This window comes from Ranitomeya variabilis, chromosome 5, assembly GCF_051348905.1.
Source record: "Ranitomeya variabilis isolate aRanVar5 chromosome 5, aRanVar5.hap1, whole genome shotgun sequence".
Taxonomy (NCBI): Eukaryota; Metazoa; Chordata; class Amphibia; order Anura; family Dendrobatidae; genus Ranitomeya; species Ranitomeya variabilis.
The window spans coordinates 186,928,451-186,953,944 of NC_135236.1; the positions used below are offsets into that span (position 1 = coordinate 186,928,451).

At 44.1% G+C, this 25,494-nt stretch overlaps 1 protein-coding gene across 3 annotated transcripts in view; it reads right to left on the minus strand.

The window, feature by feature from the left end:
* EFL1 (elongation factor like GTPase 1) overlaps positions 1 to 25,494 on the minus strand; it is a 381,827-nt gene that overhangs the window by 326,452 nt on the left and 29,881 nt on the right. For all 3 annotated transcript variants that reach the window (XM_077263620.1, XM_077263621.1, XM_077263622.1), the window contains exons 9-11: positions 22,540 to 22,616; positions 22,316 to 22,452; positions 15,732 to 15,854 (exon numbers count right to left, since the gene is read on the minus strand). In XM_077263620.1, coding sequence (XP_077119735.1) covers positions 15,732 to 15,854; positions 22,316 to 22,452; positions 22,540 to 22,616 — 337 coding nt within the window. The remainder of the gene's footprint in view (positions 1 to 15,731; positions 15,855 to 22,315; positions 22,453 to 22,539; positions 22,617 to 25,494) is intronic.

Consider the following 25,494-nt stretch of genomic DNA (forward strand, 5'->3'; position numbering starts at 1 on the left):
GGTCAAAAAGTGTTTGCTACTGAGCAGTACTTTAATAAATAAATACAAAAAATCTACCAATCCAAATTGAAAATATAGCAGTACTTTAATTCAATGTTGCTAAAATTTGCAAGATGGTAAAGTTGCATATAACATACCGTATGTCATTTTTGCAAGCATAATAAAATAAATATACTTTATTCTGAGAATGGGCAGAATAAAAATCTCCTGGCAGATACTGGAAAAATAGATCTTTGTACTGCATTGTGATTGAAATCCAGTCTCCACACAGATTTATATGGCCTGAGCGCTGACAAAGCAGCCAATCTGCACAGCACGGCTGCAGTGTAAAGAATGGGGGAAACAGCAGCTCGAGGCTCGGAGGATGCAAGGAATCCATTCCTAACTACCTGAACATCCCACTGGTAATATGGCCAGCAGAGAATCAGTGATCGCTCATCCTCGATTGCACAGGACAATTAGAGCTGGAGATTTTCACATTAACTGTGAGATTAAATGTTCTGCAGATAACGGAAAAAATAAAAGGACAGGTAAGCTGGTCTACAGACTTGGCAGCCTGTTCATCTGCCTTGTATTCCTAGAGAGGTTATCCAAGGACAATTACCAGCAGCATTGATATCATCCCTGTAACCTAGAAAATGCAATAAAGCAGCGAAGCGTCCTCAGATGAGCAGGTGAAGACATTGACGTTCCTGATGTATGCGCATTAACGGATCAATAACACCGCTGGGCCGGGGTATTCGTGCAATCAAGTCAATAAGTCCTCAGAAAATATACTAACAAATTAGCTGAAAGGTCAATGTCTTATACAGTGTCCACATAGTGATGGTCCGCTCAGAACAGGGCAAAGTCCTATTAATAATATTATTAGGATTGTAAGTCATCAATATCTGATGTGCGGGGGTCCGAGCCTTGGCATGAACGCTGATCAGCTACTGAGTGACGCTTTCCCCCTCCACTAATGCCATCAGTATTCTGGGGTACTGTTCCATTCTCATAAAGAAATCGAGGATTTGGCCAAGGAATACATTTTCTGGTCTGATAAGTCATCTGCCGCGGGTGTTGTAGCCTTGCGTGGCAGATACATGGGATACTTGATTCCATCAAAGCGGAAGCTGCCCTTAGAGATCAGCTCTATGTTCTGGCTCAGAGGCAAGTCTTGGCCCTAGGGAAATATCAGACACGCACAAACCCATAGAATAACATAAGTACGTGTACCTTAATATATTTAGATGTAAATCTATCATGCACCTATATACAGGACAATTCGCCAAAAAAAGCTCAGCGCACAGGGAAATATGGAAACATGTAGAAAGATGCGCACACACAACTTACGAGTTCAAAAAGTCAATTTTATTTAAATTCTAAAAAATAGGAAATGAAACAAGAAATTGTGGGCAGGGTTGATAAACAACAAACTGACCAAAGAGCGGCACCACAGCACAGCTAGGTCAGTATAAAGCATACAAAGGACATAGGACAGACTTAGGCAATATGTAGTACTAGATGGAGGCCCGAGGCCATCGCATCGGCATGTCACCACTAGGGTTGAGCGACTTATTTTTATAGGATCGGGTCGGGTTTCACGAAACCCGACTTTCTCAAAAGTCGGGTCGAGTGAAATCGGCCGATCCTATAAAAAAGTCAGGGTCGGGGTCGGCCGAAACGCGAAACCCAATGCAGTGCAATGGGATACTATGGTTCCCAGGGTCTGAAGGAGAGGAAACTCTCCTTCAGGCCCTGGGATCCATATTTACGTGTAAAATAAAGAATTAAAATTAAAAAAATTGATATACTCACACTCTGACGCGCCCTGGTAGTAACCGGCATCTTCCGTTCCTAAAAATGGCGCTTGTAAGACCTTTCGAATGCTTCACGGCTTGTGATTGGTCGCAGCGGCCCACGTGACCGCTGAGCGACCAATCACAAGCCGGTGACGTTATTCTCAGGTCCTGTTCTGGTTCTCAGGTACATGAGAATTAGGTCACGGCTTGTGATTGGTCGCTGAGCGGTCACGTGGGCCGCCGCGACCAATCACAAAGCCATGACGTCATCGGAAGGTCCTTCACACGTTCATTCTTAAGAAGGAAGGCTGCCGGAAAGAAGCAGGGCACGTACGAGGGTGAGTATATACCTAATAGGAACCCTCGGCTTCTTTCCGGCAGCCTTCCTTCTTAAGAATGAACGCGTGAAGGACCTTCCGATGACGTCATGGCTTTGTGATTGGTCGCGGCGGTCACGTGGGCCGCCGCGACCAATCACAAGCCGTGAAGCATTCGAAAGGTCTTTCAAGCGCCATTTTTAGGAACGGAAGATGCCGGTTACCAGCGGCGATGTCCAGGCTACGTCGGAGAGGTGAGCATATCAATATTTTTTATTTTAATTCTTTATTTTACACTTAAATGTGGATTCTGATACCGATTTCCGATATCGCAAACATATCGGAACTCGGTATCGGAATCCCGATACCAGATTCAGAAGATCGCCGACCTCATGGCTGACCCCACACAGGGGTCGGGTCGGGTTTCATGAAACCCGACTTTGCCAAAAGTCGGCGACTTCTGAAAATGGTCGACCCGTTTCGCTCAACCCTAGTCACCACCCTCCCGATGTGATAGCATCAGGCTTCCATCATAGTATACGGTATTCCTCTGGAACCCCGCCTCTCACCATCTCCGCTGCTCTCTGCTCCTTGAACCTCCGCACTCAGGTGCCCTGAGATCAGCAGCGCGGAGAGCAGCATCTCCGGGATCCATCTGCCGCGCCTGCTCTCATGCATGTGAGCGGTGATCAGCACTCTGTCCCGCCAACATGGCCGCCACCGCTAGGATTGTCGGCGGGAAGAGTGAGGGGAGACAGGGGGCTGCACAGAGGAGCGAGGGGAGCGATGGAAAAGAGCAGGAGGAGTGAGGTGAGATGGGGAGCGACGGAGATGAGTGGGAGAAGCAAGGGGAGACGGGAAGCGATGGAGAGGAGGAGAGTGAGGGACAGAAGAGAGGGGAGACGGGGGAGTGACGGAGAGGAGCGAGGGGAGACGGGGGAGTGACGGACAGAAGAGAGGGGAGACGGGGAGCGACAGACAGAAGAGAGGGGAGACGGGGAGCGACAGACAGACTGGTACCACCAGCGGGTGCCATATTGGAATACCCATCACTAGGGTATTCCAATATGGCGGTCAGCGTACTTCCGGTGCGGTGGATTGTGGGATTCGAGGACGTCCAGATGGAAGTGGATGACAGACAATTTAAGGTAATTATAAAAATAGATACAGTATCAGAAGATAAGTGAATCATAGATTATAAATATTAAATAAAGTATAATGAATGCCATCATTAGATATCTTAAAGTAAATTAGATTGTAATGCAAACATCAGTTGTTAAATGCAAACCCTATCTATGCATGTTTAGAGACACCAAAAAGAGTAACACACCTTAGCCTAGGAGCGTTGCCACTTCTCCGATGAGCGTTTCGGCGTTGACTAGGGTTGACTCCCCCGCTGCTAGGCTAAGATATATTACTCTCTTTTTTGGTTTCTTTAAAGAGTAATTTTTCTGTTTATCACCCCAGCACGCAATTTATTATTTCATTTCCTATTTTTAGAACTTAAAGGGGTTGTCCTATGAACAAAAGTTCATTTTAATCAATAGACCTTGGAATATTAATAATTTGTACAATTGGATGTGATTAAATAAAATGTTCCTGTGCTGAGATAATCTTATAAATGTTCCCCTGCTGTGTACTGTGTAATGGCTGTGTCTGGAACATGGTCTGATCATACCACAGCTCCTGGGCAGGGGGGGGGGAAGAAGGTGGGAAAAAAAAATGTATACAGACACCACAGCATGGCATCACAAATTATTCTTTCTTTGAGGTGAAAAACTGTATAAAACAGGTAGGGAAATGTTCTACCCCACAAAAAGAATCTGCACCTATCCTCTGCTGTAATATCTGTATTCTCTTTTCCTCCCCTGCCCAGGAGCTGTGGTATGATCAGACCATATTCCTGTACGGTCAGACACAGTAATTACACAGTACACAGCAGGGGCACATTTATAAGATTATCTCAGCACAGGGACATTTATTAAATGCATCCAACTGTGGAAGTTATTATTATTATTCCAAGATCTATTGATTACAATTTACTACTGTTCGTGGGAAAAACACCTTAAATAAAATAAACTTTTTAACTCCTAAGTTCTGTGTGCGCATCCTTCTGTAAAGCAGGGCTCATTATACAGGTCATGAAAATGTCTGATCCTTACCAGGCAGACCAATGTCATGTTTAGGTCTCACCATCTGCAGTGGAAAGTCATACTAAAATTTAAACTCTTTCTCAATTTTCCTTTTTTAGCCCCGTGAACCCAATATAAAGTTACAATAAGTATCAAATCAGTTAATCGTGTTTCACAGCTTCGCAATTTTCCTGTGGGAATCGTTTGGAATTTTCAATTCATAAGCGTAAAAATTAATTTATTGCTTTAATCACAGCGATGCCAAAATTCTATTGCAAACCTCAGGTGACTCCGTACAGTCACCGAAGCTTTAGCCTTTAAAGGGGTCTTCCAGGCCATCCACCCTCACCATATGAATTAAAATACCTGGCTGATGATTGTGTGTCGGAGGTAATGCGGCACAAGGCCAACGGCGCAGAGAAGTAGGCATGCCCTACGTACAGACCACGGTTTGACATGCGCCTAACAGGAATGCTTCACAAAGAGTCGGTCCGCTCATATGACCACTCCAAAAACAGGTTTGACTAATGTCCCTAAGGACTGGGAACATCATCATAGGCCCTGCCCTCGCGGACATCAAGCCATATAGTGAGGGCAGGAAGAAGCCAAGAAGCCTTGACCTGACTTTGCAGTGTCTCCACCTCCTTGATGTGAGACCTAATTAGCAAATAATGAGAGCGGCCATCGAACTTCTTTTTAGATTAGTAAACCATGACTTGGGGCGACTGACATTACCTTTGGAAAATTGCTGCGAACAAACTATTGGGTAGTGGTGAAGCTTTGGAGGGCAAAAACCTGCTCACATGTCCCCTTTAACAAGCTGCTGAAATAGAAGAAGGCCAAAGTGTAACATCCACAGACTTCCCAGAGCAATGCAAGATAAAACCCAGCAAAAAGGTTTAAGAGTTCAATAACTGTCCAGCTGAGACTTAACGGGAAGCTTTCCATAGAAAACAACAAATCAATCCCCCTAATGTTCTCCATTTGTAATATAAGCCGGCGTGTTTACAAGAAATGAGTGTAAACCAATGTCTTATCACTTGTCCCAAGGAATTCAATGCTGAAAGAAATGTCTAAAGGTTTGCCCTCAGCGGGAAGAAATGTCCATCCTGGAGGTTTGTACTCGGGCAATCCTCACGGAGGGTCCCAGATTCACCTGGCACTTTTCCCAAAACACTAAGCACAGGCACATTAACACATTCAGAGAGCACAGAATAAGTCCTTTTGTGCTCAGGATCGTGAACACAAACCAAATCCAATGGTTCCTTCAACAAGGACAATAAATAATCCATTTAGCTAGTAATAGCTCCATTACACCTGCAATACAAGGGCGGTCTTAATACAAGAAGGACGGGTACCTGCAAAAGGGACGCTTGGCGAGAGATTCCCTCTGCGACTATAAAAAAGCCAAAACTACCCACCCCGATAGGAGGACAGAGGCCTCAAAGAATCGGACATTCTCCTACTGTGATATACACGGGCAACACAGTACAAGGTATGTCCAAAGACAATTAACCATGTCAAGCAAGACATGCTTTGGCCTAAATGCCCCAAAAATTTTTTCAAAAAGTTAGTTTTGAATTAAAAAAAATATTTTCTTTTTAATTGAGAAGCATACCAAATAGTTTTGGAGCCCATATCAAGTTACTCTACAAATACTGCATTTTTCAGACTATAAGACGCACCTTACCATAAGACGCACCCCAGGTTTAGACGACAGAAAATAAGAAAAACAGAATAGGGAGGTAATGAATCTATTGTTAGTGTCTCTCTGCAATGTCTGTTATACACACATAGCACTGCTACATGCACATATACATACACACAGATCAGCTACATATGCACATAAACATACACACACATCTAATTTATAACGAGAAAAGATTAAAAAAAATTCTAATATTGTTATAAATGAGCTATGCATCCAACTTTGGATTCTAGGTTTTAGAACCAATAGATTATAATGTCATTGCTATTCACTCATTTTTTTTTTTAGGTGTGAATGATTTATCCATCTATTTATACTTAGTAAAATTAGTTTTCTTTTCCAGGTTTAACACTATCTTCATTCTATATTATGGATTGTTCAGATGTTATTTCATTATCAGTGATTATTCTCTGATGTCACCTCCATGTAATACATTATATGTTTAAACTGTGTTTGCACTATTTCACTGCTGTTGAAAGCTCGGCGGAACTGAAATGTTCAGATCTTGACAAATAAAAGAATCAAGATTCACAATATCTCTGCGTGTCGGGAATTCTTCACTACATGCACATATAGACGCACACAGCTCTGCTACATGCACATATAGACACACACTATACATTACCTCATCCTGCAGTTCCGGATCGGGAGCTGTACGAAAGCTGCAGCAGCAAAGCATTTGCTGGACCATCCACTTCAATAAAGGGGTATTCCCATCTCCAAGACCCTTTCCCAGTATGTAGTAGGTGTAGTAATAGGAACAATATTATCAAATACCTCCAATTAGAAATGTAGTATAGTGCAGGCATTGCAGGACCTTAGGTATCCATGGTTACGACCACTGATATGGTGACTTAGCTAGTTGCTAGTGGTCATAACCATGGATATCTAAGGTCCTGCAATGCCTGCACAAGACTAAAGAGACATAGCAAATCAGAAAAACTATACTACATTTCTAATTGGAGGTATTTGCTAATATTATTATTATACCTACTACATATTGTGATAGGATCTTGGAGAGATGATAATAGCCCTTTAACTCAAGCACCTTTCTAGTTATGTGATCAGTCACATGACCTGTAAGGCCCTGGAACCTGCTCAGCTCCTTAAGTCTCCCTTCAGTCCTGGAAGCTTCCTGTCCTGCTCTGCATCCATCACATAGACCAGTGTCAGACAGAAGGCAGTTCTCTCTGCGATTGGGAAGGACGCGGTGTCAGTGTTCTCCAACACAGGACTATAAGACACACACACACTTTTTAATAAAAAATTTCCTTGTTAAAAAACATGTCTTATACTCAGAAAAATACGGTAATAGAAATTAATGCTTTACTTTTTTTGTACATTTTGTGGTCCCAAACATGAGTTGTGTGATTTATAAAGTTGCCACAACAACAATAAGAAAAACCCAATTTTAGTTTTACAAACCCAATTCCCAAAGAGTTGGGACGCAGTGTAAGATGTAAAAAAATGCAATAGTTTTGATAGTCCTACTTTATTCACAATAGAACAGATAAGAAGGTGAAGATTATTAGACATGTTCTCATTTTAGTTTACAAATTACGGTACCTCATTTAGATATTGATGGCAGCAGCACATTTCAAAAAAGCTATTTCGAGGCCACGTGTGCTGATAACAAGCTGGATGGTCCCGCACCTCTCGAGTCTGCAGGACACGGCGTCCATGCTTTCCATAGAGAATTCTACATTTTGATTCTTTTGACCACAGAAGTTTTCCATTTTACCTCAGTCCATTACAAACGACCTTTAGCCTGGAGAAGACGGCAGCATTTCTGGATGATGTGGATTTATGGATTCTTCTTTGCAAGATAAATCTTTAACTTGCATTTGTGGTTTGTCCAGAGAACTATGATCACATGCAATGATTTCTGGAAGTATTCCTGAGCCCATGCAATGACTTGCATGACCAAATCGTGTCAATTTCTAATGCAGTACCACATGAAGGCTTGACGATCACGAGCATCCAATATTGACCGTTGGCTTGTCCCTTGTGCACATGAATTTCTCCATATTCTCTGAATCTTTTGATGATATTGTATACTGTAACTGGTGGGACCATTCAAGTCTTTACAACATTACATTGAGGAATATTTTTCTGAAATTGTTCCACAGTCTTTATACACAGTTCACAGATTTGTGACCCTCTGACCATCTTTGCTTCTGAGAGACTCTGCCTCTCTAGCTTGCACATTTTATACACAGTCATGGGACTTGAATATCGACCCTCCAGCTGTTTATTTTATTAGAAACACTTACGTTTCCAGCCTTTTGTTAATCCATTCCCAACTTTTGTTGCTGCCATAAATTTCTAGATGAGTTTGTATTTTTCTACTAAAAAGAAAAAATGTTTCACTTTCACCTACTGAGAAGTGTATTATGTTCTATTGTGAATAAAATATGACTGAGATTTCCAAATCATTGCATTCTTGTTTTGTACACATTTTTCAAAGTGACCCAACAAAGAGGCAATTAGGAAAAACACAAAAATTGAGCTTGGATTAAGTTGGTATACATGCAGCACGTAATAACATGTTCACATTGGCCACAAAGCATACAAACCCTACAAGAAACAAAATGAGTAAAAAATCCTGCTGTAACTAAATAAGTAAAAAGCAAAAGTGTATTCAAATAACACAGGGCTCTTAGTAATACTGTTTTTGATCAAAAATAGCATAAAAGCCATCCCACCATCGTCACGGTGCCCCTGATCGGGACGGTCCTACACTGTCTAATATTAACAACCTTACCATGTGTCAGAGTTGACCTCAATGTGTGAATAAGGGCAGACAAAAGGACAGGGTCCCAATCTATCAACACAAGTCTGGGGAAGCTTTTAGGCCAGTCTCACACGGCCAGATAATTCCGGTACCGGAGAAAACGGTACCGGAGTTATCCGTGTCCGTGTGCTCACATAGGCGATCCGTGTGATGTAAGCGAGTACGTGTGTGCTGTACGTGTGCTGTACGTGTGCTGTACGTGTGCTGTACGTGTGCTGTACGTGTGCTGTACGTGTGCTGTACGTGTGCTGTACGTGTGCTGTACGTGTGCTGTACGTGTGCTGTACGTGTGTCCGTGTCTTGCAACAATTTTTACAATTTTAACCCTATGACAGGAAAAACACACACGAACAGCACACGGATGGCATACGGACAGCATCCGTGTGCGGTATGTGTTTACACGGACCCATTGACTTTAATGGGTCCGTGTGATCCGTGCGCTCCCACGAACACTGACATGTCTCCGTGTTTTGCACAGGGACACACGGTCTGTGAAAACATGCTGACATCTGCAGAGACACATTTATTTTCATTAATAGCCTACGTGTCTACGTGTGTCAGTGTCTCCGGTACGTGGGGAAACTATCACCACACGTACCAGAGCCACTGACGTGTGAAACTGGCCTTAAATGTAGTTTCCAGCTCAGGAGATGGAGGCCACACCCCGGCTTGCACAGAAAGCAAAAATGCAAAAGGAAAAAACAAAAACCTACAAGAAACAAAATACCGTAAGCAAAAAAAACACTGCTGTATCCGTCCCGATCAGGGGCACCTTGTTGACGGTGGGATGGCTTGTAGGTTTTGGGCGCTTTGTGGCTAATGTGAACAAGTGTTTGTGTGCTGAGTGTATACCAACTTAATCCAAGCTCAACTTTTGTGTTTTTTCTTTTTTTTTTTTTTTTTTTTACAAAAATACAAACTATTGTGGAATTGCACTTTTTTTCTGCATTTTCACCACAGTTGGAATTGTTTTCCAGTACACTATATGCTAAAATTAATGGTGTCATTCAAAAGTACAACTTGTCCCGCAAAAAAGAAGCCCTGACATGGCAATATTGACTGAAAGATAAAAAAAAAAAGTTGTGGCTCTGGGAAGAAGGGGAGAAAAAAAACGAAAAAGCAAAAACGTGAAATCACAAGGTCGTAAAAGGGTTAAGTCTATATTGGTCAGACTGCACAATATATCCCTACAGTGTAGATGACAGAATGCAAACCCTAAATGTAGTGCATGTTTGAAAGCGCTCTAGGTCCTTTTGAGCACCGTATATACTCTAATATAAGCCTACCCAAATATAAGCCGAGGCCCCTAATTTTGCCACAAAAAATTGGGAAAACTTATTGACTCGACCATAAGCTTAGGGTGGGAAATGCAGAAGCTATTGGTAAATTTCAAAAATAAAAATAGATACCAATTAAAGTAAAATTAATTGATACATCAGTAGGTTAAATGTTTTTGAATATCCATATTGAATCAGGAGCCCCATATAATGCTCCATAAAGTTCATGATGGCCCCATAAAATGCTCCATACAAAAATATGCCCCATATAATGCTGTACAAAGGTTAATGATGGCCCCATAAGATGCACCATAGAATAATATGCCCCATATAATGCTCCATAAAGGTTGATGGCCCCATAATATGCTCCATAGAATAAAAGGCCCCTTATGCTGCGGTGATAAAAAAAATTAAAAATACATGACATACTCGCCTCTCGTCGTGGGGGCCAGGTGCCGGTGTCCTGAGCAGGCCGGGACACCGGCGCGCTATGGGGGCCAGGTGCCGGTGTCGCCGCTGGCTCAGGCCCTCGGCACTTGCGTTATTCACCTGTCCCCGTTCCACCGCCGCGCACCGCTGTATCTTCCGGCTCTCTGCAGTAACTGTTCAGGCAGAGGGCACGCACTAACCACGTCATCGCGCCCTCTGACCTGAACGTCACAAGCCAGAGGACGCGGAAGACACAGCCCGGCGGTGGAACAAAGACAGGTGAATATCACATGGCTCACCCTCCCCCGTCATACTCACCCTCCTGGCACGGTCTTTGCACTTCCCTGCTTCTCCGTTGTCCCGGGGCGGAAGCTCCTTCCAGTGCTGAGCGGTCAGTGATACCGCTCATTAAAGTAATGAATATGCGCTCCACGCCTAAGGGAGTAGAGTCGCGTGCATATACATTACTTTAATGAGCGGTACCACGTGACCGCTGAACACAGGAAGAGCTGCCGACACTGGAGACCATCTGAGAAGCAGGGATGTGCAGAGACCAAGCCAGGTGGAGGTGAGCATGACGTGACAGCCGCCGAGTCCTGCAGCTCCCCCTCCGACCCCCTGGGACATTGACTCGAGTATAAGCCGAGAGGGGCACTTTCAGCCTAAAAAAATGGGCTGAAAATCTCGGCTTATACTCAAGTATATACGGTAATTATAGCCAGTAAGCTAACATGTATTGTGGAGAAAATGTTCAAGGGGACTTGTAAGGAATATGTGATAAAAAAAATAATATGAGTGCTAGCAGTTTAGATAAGGACAGAAGTTGTCACTCTAATCGGATTAGTTTTTATGAAGGGGTTGGCTGAAGCCTAGACAAAGGAGTAGTTATGAATATAGTATTTTTGGACTTTGAAAAAGCATTTGTCACTGTCCCACACAGAAGCCTGATGGGTAAATTAAGGTCTATACTTTGGAAAATAAAGTTTGCAAATGGATCAAAAACTGGCTCAAAGCTCGCACCCAGAGAGGTGTGGTGAATGACTGCCACCCTAAATGGCCCCCAGTTATAAGTGGTGTATCCCAAGGGTCAGCACTGGGTCCGCTTATACAACTTTTCATTAATTATATAAAAGATGGGATTAATAGGAGTATTTCACTTGGCAGATGTGGCTCAATAATGATAAATATTAAGTTACTAGATTGTGGCCCGATTCTAACGCATCGGGTATTCTAGAATATGTATGTATATATGTATGTATGTCGCGCTGTGAGTGAGGGTTAAATTCCGAGCCAATATCGCTGATCGGCCGCGCCTGGCTGGCCGATCAGCGAAGCGTGGTTCAAATCTGGCGCCAATTCGCGGCCGGACTGCGTCTGTCGCTGATTGGATGCGGCCGGCCAGGCACGACCAATGACCGAAGCGGTGTTTAAATACCGTGCCAATATCGCTGATTGGTCACGCACGGCCGGCCGCGACCAATCACTGAAGTGGTGTTTAAATCTCGTGCCAATATCGCTGATTGGTCGCGGCCGGCCGGGCACGACCAATCAGCGAAGCGTGGTTTAAATCCCGCGTCAATTCGTGGCTGGACTGCGTCTGTCTCTGATTGGTTGCAGGATGTCGGGGGTTCGAGGTGCAGGATATAGTACAGTATATAACACAGCCACGTAGTATATAGCACAGCCACGTATTTAGTATATAGCACAGCCCACGCAGTACATTGCACAGCCCACGCAGTACATTGCACAGCCCACGCAGTACATTGCACAGCCCACGCAGTACATTGCACAGCCCACGCAGTACATTGCACAGCCCACGCAGTACATTGCACAGCCCACGCAGTACATTGCACAGCCCACGCAGTACATTGCACAGCCCACGCAGTACATTGCACAGCCCACGCAGTACATTGCACAGCCCACGCAGTACATTGCACAGCCCACGCAGTACATTGCACAGCCCACGCAGTACATTGCACAGCCCACGCAGTACATAGCAATGTGGGCATCATATCCCTGTAAAAAAAAAAAAAAAAAAAAAAGAGTTAAAATAAAAAATAGTTATATACTCACCTTCCGTTGGCCCCCGCTTCGCACCGATGTTCCTCGCGCGCTCCGGTCCCAAGAGTGCATTGCGGTCTCGCGAGGTGATGAGGAGCGGGAAAGGCCAGTTCTGGATCAGAGGGGCCGACGGACGGTGAGTATATAACTATTTATTTTTTTTTATTATTATTTTTAACATTAGATCTTTTTACTATTGATGCCGCATAGGCAGCATCAATAGTAAAAAAGTTGGTCACACAGGGTTAATAGCAGCGTTACACCGCGGCATAACGCGATCCGTTAACGCTGCCATTAACCCTGTGTGAGCATTGACTGCGGGGAGTATGGAGCAGGCACTGACTGCGGGGAGGAAGGAGCGGCCATTTTGCCGCCGGACTGTGCCCGTCGCTGATTGGGATTGGTCGTGCCCGTTTTGCCGCGACCAATCAGCGACTTGGATTTCCATGACAGACAGAGGCCGCGACAAATGAATATCCGTGACAGACAGACAGACAGACAGACAGACAGACAGAAAGACGGAAGTGACTCTTAAGACAATTATATAGTAGACTAGATATTGGCTCGATTCTAACGCATCAGGTATTCTAGAATATGTATGTAGTTTATTTATGAAGTTTTCAGAATAATGCAATTTATACACAGGATTCGGCCGGCCGTGACAAATTAGCGAAGCGTGGTTCAAATTCAGCGCCAAATCGCGGGCAGACTGCGACTGTCGCTGATTCTTCGTGGCCGGGCGCGACCAATCAGTGAAGCCAGGGCCGGCTCCAGGTTTTTGAGGGCCCCGGGCGAAAGTCTCAGTGGGCCCCCCTCTTTAATACATACCACGATTCATGATGCACAGATACAGCTGAGAAATATAGCACAGCCAAGTAGCGTATAACACAGCCACATAGTATATAGCACAGCCCACATAGTATATAGCACAGCCCACATAGTATATTGCCCAGCCACGTGGTATATTGCCCAGCCACGTGGTATATTGCCCAGCCACGTGGTATATTGCCCAGCCACGTGGTATATTGCCCAGCCACGTGGTATATTGCCCAGCCACGTGGTATATTGCCCAGCCACGTGGTATATTGCCCAGCCACGTAGTATATAGCACAGACACGTAGTATATTGCCCAGCCACGTAGTATATTGCCCAGAAACGTAGTATATTGCCCAGCCACGTAGTATATTGCCCAGCCACGTAGTATATTGCCCAGCCACGTAGTATATAGCACAGCCACATAGTATACAGCAGACACGTAGTATATAGCACAGAGACGTAGTATATAGCACAGAGACGTAGTATATAGCACAGAGACGTAGTATATAGCACAGAGACGTAGTATATAGCACAGAGACGTAGTATATAGCACAGAGACGTAGTATATAGCACAGAGACGTAGTATATAGCAGAGACGTAGTATATAGCACAGAGACGTAGTATATAGCACAGAGACGTAGTATATAGCACAGAGACGTAGTATATAGCACAGAGACGTAGTATATAGCACAGAGACGTAGTATATAGCACAGAGACGTAGTATATAGCAGAGACGTAGTATATAGCACAGAGACGTAGTATATAGCACAGAGACGTAGTATATAGCACAGACATGTAGTATATTGCACAGCCACGTAATATATTGCACAGCCACGTAGTAAATAGCACAGCCACGTAGTATATAGCACAGAGACGTAGTATATAACACTGCCCATGCAGTATATAACCCAGGCCACGTAGTATAGAGCACAGCAATGTAGTAATTGCCCAGCCACGTAATATATACCCGGATCCAGCCCAGGCGTTTACCGATGCTCCGGTACCAAGAGTGCATTGCGATTTCGCGAGATGATGACGTAGCGGTCTCGCGAGACCGCTACGTCATCATCTCGCGAGACCGCAATGTATGGACCGGACCGTCGCGAGGAGCGGGAAAGGCCTGTGCTGAATCCGGGGGCCGACAGAAGGTGAATATATAATGATTTTTTTATTATTTTTAACATTAGATCTTTTTACTATTGATGCTGTATAGGCAGCATCAATAGTAAAAAGTTGGTCACACAGGGTCAATAGCAGCGTTAGAGTGCGTTACACCGCGGCATAACGCGGTCCGTTAACGCTGCCATTAACCCTGTGTGAGCGCTGACTGGAGGGGAGTATGGAGCGGGCACTGACGGCAAAGGAGTAGGGAGCGGCCATTTCGCGGCCACACTGTGCCCGTCGCTGATTGGTCGTGGCCGTTTGACCGCGACAATCAGCGACTTGGGATTTCCGTGACAGACAGACAGACAGAAAGACTGAAGTGACCCTTAGACAATTATATAGTAGATATATATATAGATGCACCTGGGCACTAATAACCTGCAGGCATCATATGTTCTAGAGGGAGTAAAACTAAGAGTCACTTTTAAAGAAGCATCTGGGTGTACATATAGATCACATACTATATAAAAAATGCAGTATTCAAGTCACATAATGAACAGAAATAATTCAATTGCTCATTTACACACACATATTCAGAAGTGCCCTACCCTTCCCCAACTACACCAGCAGCTATTGTATTTTTTTCTCCACTTCCTGTGTGATGAATCTTCATTTTAGAATCCCAGTGCATGCAGTGACACTTGTTTCAGGGCGCTGCTGCCCCGGTGTCTCCCCCGTGCGCCCCGTCTCCCCCGTGCACTGTGTTGTCGGCTTAGCGAATAGTAATAAGCCAGGAACAGAGCGGCATTACTATACACAGTGATGTCACTGGTCTATGCTGGGCATAGTGACCCCGCTCTGTTCCCGGCTTCTTACTATTCATGTAAGCAGACAAGAGAGCGCACACAGGGGAGACAGCGCACAGGGGGCACATCAGGGACAGTACAACCCATGAAACAAGTGTCACTGATGGTGCTTCATTTCAGGTAGGGGGCAAAGGCTGTGACAGTAACCGCAGCCTCTGCCCCCTGCTCTGCATTTGACTATCCCAGCATGCACTGGGTTATGTAAAAGAAGTGACATCACACAAAGTAGAGGAAAAAAATACAATAGCTGTTGGACAGTAGTTAGGGAATGGCAGGGAATTTTTATAGCAAGTATATTAGAAAATAGCATCAAATAGATAGGGAGTTAGGAGCAAAATGACTTCATACAAAACAATAAAAAACAAAATCCTGAATGCCACTGAACGGCCATTTTCTACCCCTCCCCCCAATAAAATTAATAATGCTTCACAGATATAACTCACCTGCTTTGAGTTGGCGAGTTTCGCAGGGCAGAGAATCGAACAGTCGTGAGCTCCCACAGAGAAGCTTCTCCACTCTCTCCGCTGACATGTCTAGGGGACTGGGAAGCTTCTTGCATACCATGTCTTACAGATATGATTAAGGAAAGCAACAAGAAAAGCCTACCTCTACAACACAAACAGGCGAAGGACAGACCGCAGTCGTGTGTCCATATCAGCAAACAGAATATAGCAACTTGAAAACTTAAAGGGGTTGTCCGGTCATCATACTATATGGAGCATCACGTGAGGCCATTATGTAGGGTATTTCTTTTGTTTCTGTCTTGAGTTTTGTCTGCTTGATGGCCAATGTGAGCATGCTCCTATTTTGCATACCAACTTCTACTTCAGTTCGGGTTTTTTTTGGTTTAGTGTTCCATACAGTACAGTGGGCCCACATAGTACTGCATACAATATAATGGCCAAACAAAGTGCTCCAGAAAGTATAGAGGGCCCCACATAATGCTCCATACAGAATAATGGGCCCCACAGTGCTCCATGCAGTAAAATGGCCCCACATAATGCTCCATACAGAATAATGGGCCCCACAGTGCTCCATGCAGTAAAATGGCCCCACATAATGCTCCATACAGAATAATGGGCCCCACAGTGCTCCATGCAGTAAAATGGCCCCACGTAATGCTCCATACAGAATAATGGGCCCCACAGTGCTCCATGCAGTAAAATGGCCCCACATAATGCTCCATACAGAATAATGAGCCCCACAGAGCTCCATGCAGTAAAATGGCCCCACATAATGCTCCATACAGAATAATGGGCCCTACAGTGCTCCATGCAGTAAAATGGCCCCACATAATGCTCCATACAGAATAATGAGCCCCACAGAGCTCCATGCAGTAAAATGGCCCCACATAATGCTCCATACAGTATAATGGGCCCCACAGAGCTCCATGCAGTAGTGGTGACAGCCAATCCCGGCGCTGACAGCGGAGAATCCTCATAGGACACACTGCGTGCGATGTGCGGATTCACAAGTCTGCAGTCACAGAGTGTGACTGCAGACATATCGTTTAACAATGGTCAACCTCTATAATGTATTGCGCGCATACATAATGTGCATCAGTGCTGAGCCAGAGACATGGTTATGGACGCGTTCACTATGTATAGAGCAGTGACCGAAGCCGTGCCGGCTGTGCCTCTATGACTAAAAGCTGGAGGCTGTCTGGAGGAATCAAATTTATTTTCCCTCGGTAGCCGGGATTTCAGTACGGCGGCCAAATGGCAGGAGATTGACCTCATATCTGCATTCTTAGACCTAACTGGTTCCTATTAAAAACAGATTATACAACCAATCTGACATCAACTTCAAGTGTAACAAGAACATCAGACTCATCAGGTCTGCAATATTTATATATACAATTTGTAAAGTGAAATCTGGGGACAGATCCACGTTTGGCTATGTATGATAAAAGCATCTGATCCTGGTGTCCTAATCATGGTATCCCTTAAGAAACCCAAAACGTCTATAAATAAAGGTGAAACTTTACATTTATGTCACAAGTATTTATAAATTACCCAAAAAATAGATTACTATTGATCACAGTAACAAAGGAGTTAAATGTCTAAGAACTTTCAGTTTCCTGAGATATCTGCGGATAGTGTGGTTGTGACTCTCCAGCACATCCTACCACACATACTGACAGAATACGGTGCTGTGCGCCATCAATTGGATGCACAGCAACAGAAAAAACTTGCAGAAAGCACAGACTGGGCTGAGAGGACTTGGGTAAAGAGATTTTCTCTGATGAAGCCCCCTTTGTTTGGGACATCTGGAAGAATACCGTATTTTTCGGATTATAAGACGCACTTTTATGATCCCCCAAATTAAGGGGAAAACGGGGGTGCGTCTTATAAACCAAACTCTGTTTTTACCGATGCTGGGGGCCCGGAGCTGGGGGTGTTGCGGTGGTGGTATGGCGGTGAGCGGTGGTCCTGCGGTGTGTGATGGAGGTATGGCGGCGAGCGGTGGTGGTACGGCGGCGAACGGCAGCCCTGCAGCAGCGGCATAAGGCGGCTGCCATTCTTCTTCCAGGGTCCAGCGTCCGGCTTCTAACTCAGCACAGGCGCAGATGGAGGGAAGCCGAGATCTCCATCCACGCCTGCCTCTACGCGATGTCTCCAGATGTAGGTATATACATATATTCATGCTGTCATAAATGTGGATCAATTATCGAAACAACTCAGTTTCGATAATTGATCCACATTTATGACAGCATTAATATATGTATATACCTACAAAATAGGTTATTGTAGTTATTCTGTGATGATTGCCCTTTGTGGTGGAGTGTAGTTTGCGTCAGACCCAACTGGAGCGTTGAATTTGTAGAATGCTTATGCCCGTGTTGGATTGTGAATGCTAAGCAGCTTGAGGCTGGGCACATAGCAGTGAGGGAGACGGGTTTATGGTCAGTCCGTCTCTTTGAGACTCTTTTCGACCTATTGATCATTCATTATTTACTCTGTTATGCTCCAGTTGGGTCTGATGTTGCATTTACATTTATTCTGTGGAACGAACTGATTACACAAATTACACGTAGTATAATTATATATGGTTATGTAGGTGGTTTTGACAATTGATCCACGTTTATGGCAGCATATATGGCTCTCCCCTTTTGGGAATTAAGATTTTTTTCATATGTATAATATTTTTAATTTATGTACCCTGAGCACATTCTCGGTCCTGTAGCTGCACCGCTGAAAAAGTGATGTGAAGAAAATGGGTTCGCTGTTATAACTCCGGGGAGTGTGCGCGGTGTGGCAGACCAGAGGGAGCCCTTGGATTGGGACATACGCAGCGAGTGCCTTTCGGTACTTAGACACCGCTGACTGAGAAGGACTTCGGATGACATGCACAATACCTTCACCGCACAAGCGCAAGCCGGGGTTACCTTGGACGTGCGCTGTTTGGCCAGCTGTGTGTTCACCAGAGGATGGATTCAACTACGCTCATGGAGGAACTCGGGTTACACAGCTACATCGATCTTACCGATCAGTGTTTGATAGGGTCTGGACATTGCGAGTGGTCATTCACACTGGTGTGTGCCGTGGGTTGGGGCGCAGCTATTACCATGATTGGTTTGTGCACTAAAAGGACATACCTGTGGGGGTGGTTATCGCCATGGGGACTATAATGCTGTCTATTGATTGGTGGTATCGCTTTGTTTACATTCTAAGGGATAGCAGCTCTAAAATGATATGACTTACTTAGAGCGATCAGAGCTACTTAGCTGCCTAGTATATGAAGGGCCTTTGTGGTAATGACTATGGGACTGTTTTTAATATTTGTGTGTGTGTTAAGGTTGTAATGTTTTTTTCACTTTTGTATTGACCCCCTATTGGTGCTAGGCTAATTAGTGGGTGGGGTTATGTGTATATAATGGTGGGTAGAACGCTGTATACTGTGCTTGATAAAGGTCTGTTGACCGAAACGTCGCTACAGGAGGCAGAATAAATGTAAGCTCCTATTTTTTCACCATCCATTGTGGCGCTGTCTCAGTTTTTTGTGGTCTTGGTACTGTCCGGGATGGGCTCCCTGGTTTTGGACGTGCGCCCTTGTGTCCGCTGAGACCTTCAATCTATATAAAAGGGTGCGGTTTTGACTTTCTTTTGTTTTGACTCTGATGGCTACCATCCGTTAACCTCGTGTCCTCAGGGGGTATACTTACATATCCCTAATTACTCTGCGATACGGGTAACCGCCAGCCAGAAAGATCTTTATACTAACAACGGCAATGAGAGATACAAATTGTTAACAAAGAAGAAATAAACTAAAGAAAGTAAGGGATTAATGACGGCACAGTCTGGCAGTAGCTTCAGTTACATGCAGACTGTGGACTGGCATGGCGCGAAAATTTAGTGGCAGCAAATTTATATTTTAATAACACCAGCTGTTAACACAGACTTCTATCATTCATTTTCTAGATAAGTGCGGAAAATCCACTCTGCCAAATATGGAGAGAAAATGTGTCTAACCTTTGTTAGCCGATGCCACAGCCAAGTTGTTTCAGTTGAATTGATGTACTCACTTGTAGTTGGCACAGACGGCGGCACCATAGAGGTTATATATGCATACATAAACCACGGCTAACGCACAGGGCAAACCTGTTTAATGTGCTCTGGGCTGGAAAAACACTGCCGTTATTAAGTTCAATACTACCGAGGACCTACAATAAATTACAGCTACAGGGAGCATTCACAAGATTCACAAGGCACTGACGTTCACATTAGTTCATATTATTAAAAGCATATGTTCCCCATTTTACAGTTTATATATAGAATTAGAAGAGGCTGGCCGGGTTTATAAAATTTAGGTGCAATAAAAGGTCATAGAAACTGAGGATATTTATGCTCAGGGTTCACAGTAACTTTTGCTTACGCGGTGATCACAATGAAATCATGTCACACAACCTCAGTGTTTCCTTAAAGAGAACCTGTCATCAGGATTTCTCTAAGTAACCTACAGGCATTGTCATGTTGGTGCTGTTACACTGAGTAAAATGATACCTGGGGTGAAGAAATCAGTCTTGTGGTTCTTGTGTAATCAGTGTTAGAAGTTTTCAGTTAATGAGATGCCCGTGCTCCGTGGCAAGACAGTAGGCAGAGTCTAATCTCCCTGCTCTAGGCCAGAGAAACCAAGGGAAGACCTGCCCTCAGGTGCTCCAAAGAAAACAGTCTGTCTCTTTCTATGATGAGGAACATGTTTGTGCTTCGGGGCGGATGGTGGGCAGGTCTCTCCTTGGTTTCTCTGGCCTAGAGCAGGAAGATAAGACTCTGCCTACAGTCCTGCCCCAGGAGCAAGGGCATTTCATTAACTGAAAACGTCTATCACTGAATACACAAGAACCACAAGATGGATTTCTTCACCCCAGGTATTATTTTAATGAGTTTAAGAGTGGAAAACTGACAATGCCGGTAGTTTACTTAGCAAAACCCTGCTGAAAGGTTCACTTTAAGGGTCTGTACCCAGGTTCACCCATCTCTCCCTAAAGAGATAAAGTCGGGAGGATCATTTCAATGCCTGATCCTTTTGTTTTCAGGGAAGGGAAGCCGCTGAAAGAGATATCTGACATTAGTTTTCCCTGCTCTGCCCATTTAAAGCAGAAAAGTTCTGAGACGTAAAGCCCACCATATACAAAAGACAGTCAGCCGATCGGTGCTTTGGCCAATTGTTTGTAAACAGTAATGTCTCCCACTCCCCATACATAGGAACATTTGGCTCAACTCAGTGCTCATAGGGTGGTCTTAAGTCTGGAGAAAGGGGATACATGTTAGTTTTTGTTCACACATTGTGAGTTTTCGCTTTTTTTTCCCTGCAGCCCAAACCTTCACTCTTGGTAGGAAAAATGGTGAGTCTAAAATACAGCAAATAGCTGTGTATTTGCTGCGGATTTTTTTACAGTGTTCTTTTCAGGCAAATTTTATGAGTGATTTGTCTACAGTACATGCTAATAAAGATAATTTTACTCACCAAAGACGCTACATAAACAAATGCTGCGACAATGGTGAAAAAATTCACATGCTGAAAATTAATACATTTAATCTGAAAGCAGCATAATGTAGGGGCAGAGACCCTGATTCAAGAGATGTGCCACTTATTAGGCCGAGTGCTGTAGTTTCAATACAATCAAAGTTTTATCAGCAGGAGATTATTGCTGCAAATCTAGGTGCCATGTGCCAGGCAGTCCAGCTAATCTGCATAACCCCACCTCCATCACTGATTGACAGCTGACTGACAATGCACAAAGTACCCAGGAAGATGACAAAAAGACTGAATATGGAGGTGGCTGCTCCTAGTTGGCACCTGTTCACATTAGCTTGGAAGTGCCAGTTAGTTTTTTTTGTCATTGTATATTAATTGGCCCGCTCACTAAGGGGGTAAAATTTAGATTTTTTTCTGCAGTAAAAAAAAAAAAACTGTGCAAAAACACCTCCTTTGAACATAGCCGAAAAGTGGTGGTAAAAGACCAAAAGGGCTCCATCGATAGAATAGGGGGCCCCAGCCACTTGGTTGTCACGTCACTTCTTTATGGGAATAGAAAGATATGAATAATGGGGGTCTCTCTATAAGGACAGTTTGGAAAAGTTAAAAGGCATCATATTGGAGATGAGCATTGCTAAATAGTATTCCAGTGCAGTCATGTCCCTCCGTCTAGTCGGCTGCCCCTGAGGGGCACAGTCACATGTAATATAGACCCAAGTATTGCTACTGGGGCCTCTCTATTTTGACTAAGATAGTGGCCGGCCTCAACAGGCTGAGCCTCAGCATCTATCATGGAAAATTATGCTAAAAGTATCTCATTTTTCTTGTCTTCTAAAGCTAGTATAACATTAGAATAAATATGAAATGAGAATGTTCTGTTGCTTCAGCTACTGAAAGAATATGATCAATATGATTAGAGGGACTGTGATTACAGAAGAACAAATTCTGCCTCCCCAATAAGTAAGGGGCGCTGGTGACATACTGATATAGCCCATACTGATGGCATTGTACTGGCCTGATCACATACTGCAGGAAATATGAAGGATACGGAGCACAGCCTGAGATATAGGAAGCCACTGATTGCAAATAGCATTCACGTGAACCTTGGGGTCTGAGTGCCGGGATTCTCGAGCGCTGATTTTCAATCCCAAGGAAGAAACTATTTTGTCAATTTTCTCTTTCTCCCTAGGAAACAAAACACAATCCATACTAGTGGTGTAAACACACAGAGCCTCACGTATACGCAGACTTATAGCTTGGGGCCTCGCTGACCTTTTCATAACAGCGTCGTAAAGGCTCCACATGTTGTCCAAGATGAGTTGCACAAATAAAGGTTTCTTTCCCTTGCTCTGTAAAGTAAAAAATACTCCGTTAAATAAGCCACTGCTGAATGCACTCAGGGAACTGACAAATAAGCAGCCACAGTAAAAACATAATACATATTATATCAGAAGGAACCCATACTGACAAAGGAGAAGGGCGGCAAACTTTACACTGAGGTAATGGAGCAGCGCAAGATAAAATAAGGTAAGGAAGCACCGCAGGATGTCATCTCTGACGAGTACAGGCATAATTGTTTCAGCTAACAAAAGTAATACCATTGCTAAAAAAATAAATAAGTATATAACGGTGTAAAAAAGTGTTTGCCCCTTCCCGATTTCCCATTCTTTTGCATGTCTGTCACACTTAAATGTTTCAGATCACCAAACAAATTTAAATATTAGACAAAGATAACACAGGTAAACACAAAAAGCAGTTTTTAAATGAAGGCCTTTATTATTAAGGGAAAAAGAAATCCAAACCTAGAGGGCCCTGTGTGAAAAAGTGATTGCCCCGTAATCCTAATAAGCGGTTGGGCTACCCTCAACGGCAACAACTGCAATCAGAATTTTGCGATAACTGGCAATGAGTCTTTTAGAACACTCTGGAAGAATTTTGGCCCACTCATCTTTGAAGAATTCTTGTAATTCAGCCACACTGGAGGGTTTCCAAGCATGAAAACCTCAATCGCATAAAGGTCAGGCCTTTGATTAGGCCACTCCAATATCTCTATTTTTTTTTTCTTAAGCCAGAGGTGGACTTGCTGGTGTGTTTTCGATCATTGTCCTGCTACATAACCCAGGTGCGCCTCAGCTTGAAGTCACAAACAAATGGCCGGACATTCTCCTTCAGGAATTTTTTTTGTAGACAACAGAATTCATGGTTCAATTTTACACAGCAAGTCTCCTAGGTCCCGAAGAAGCAAAACAGCCCCAGACTATCACACCACCACCACCATATTTTACTGATGATATGATGTTCCTTCTCTGAAATGCTGTGTTACTTCTACGCCAGATGGAACGGGACATACACCTTCAAAAAGTACAAATTTTGGCTCGTCAGTCCATAGAGTATTCTTCCAAAAGACTTGGAGATCAATATATTTTCTGGCTAAACTGAGACAAGCCTTTATGTTCTTATTACTCGGCAGTGGTTTTCATCTTGGAACTCAGCCATGCAGGCCATTTTTGCCCAGTCTCTTTCTTATGGTGGAATCATGGACACTGATCTTGACAGAGGCAAGTGAAGCCAGCAGTTCTTTGGATGTTGTTGTGGAGCCTTTTGTGATATCTTTGATGAGTCGTTGCTGTGCTCTAAGGAATTTGAATTCCGCTTCCCAAAGTTGTTATAAACAGTTAATTTATGTTTTAAGGGGGGACAATCACTTTTTCACACGGGCCCTGTAGGTTTGGATTTCTTTCTCCCTTATTAATAAAGATCTTCATTTAAAAACTGCATTTTGTGTTTTACTGGTGTTATCTTTGTCTAATATTTCAATTTGTTTGGTGATCTGAAACATTTAAAGTGAACCAGTCAACAGTTTGGGCCGATATAAGATACAGCCATCACCTTTAAGGGCTTATCTACAGCATTCTATAATGCTATATATCAGCCCCTCACCTGCGGGGCAGTCCGGTCCGAGGGGTGTCCCTCTTCTTGGTCCGGCACCTCCCATATTCTTACAATCCCTGTCCTCCTGCTTGCTTCATGTGGATGACGCGTCCCTTCGTCATCCCCACAGTCTCCTCGGCAAAGCGCTCCAGCACAGGCATACTTCTCTGCCCTGTTGAGGGCAGAGAAAAGTACTGCAGTGCGCATGCACCGGGGCTCTTTGACCTTTCCTGGCACCTGAGCACTGCAGTACTTTGCTCTGCCCTCAACAGTGCAGAGAAGTATGCCTGCGCAGGAGCGCGGTGCCGAGAAAATGTGTCATCCACACCAAGCAACCAGGAGGGCGGCATCACAAGAAGAAGGGATGTGCCAGGACTAAGAAGAGCGACATCCCTCGGACCGGACTGCCCTGCCGGTGAGAATAATAAAAGTGATTTTTCTTCTCTTGCAGGTCGGGTTGGGGCAAATATACAGCATTCCATAATGCTGTACATCAGCCCTGAAAGGTCATGGCCGTATCTCTTAACGGCCAAACCTGGTGAAAGGTTCCTTTTAAATATGACGAACATGCTAAAGAATAGGAAATCAGGAAGCAGGCAAACACTTTCACACAAGTATGTGTGTGTGTGTGTGTGTGTGTGTGTGTGTGTGTGTGTGTGTGTGTGTGTGTGTGTGTGTGTGTGTGTGTGATATATGGGTTATTCTTTTGGGCCCATAGGTGTAACAAACAGCTATGTACTCACCCTCCGCTGGTCTGATGAGCTGAAGTGTTTAAACCATATCTACAGTGCACTTTAATGCTGCAGTCAATTACGGAGATCATTGACTCTACCGATGTAGACAAAAAAATGCAGCGGCTACAGGGGGAAAACAAAACTATTCTCTGTGCAACCGTTTTCTTTCAGTCAACGGGGTGGAGCAGGGAACAGATACAGAAGCACAATGTATACATACATTGCAATAGTACAATGAGTGATGACGTTCTGCTGTCTGCATTGCCCCGATGTCTGGAAGCGAGCGACTGCAGGGAAAATAAGTCTATGTTCACATGTAGCGTTTTTGCTGTGCATTTTTTCTGCAGGAAAAACCTGCTTCCACCCCAGAAGCATGAACAATACATGGTGTTAGGCCACCAATGCAAGACATATGTGGAACTATAAAATCATTTTGGAAAAGCATTAAGCTACTTACGGGTAGCGGCATTTTTCGGAGGCCCATGACAGCACCACGAGAGAGAGGGGATCCGCCCCTTTAGGAACAGGAAACCCACAGATACAAAAGGGCGGCACCTCTCCC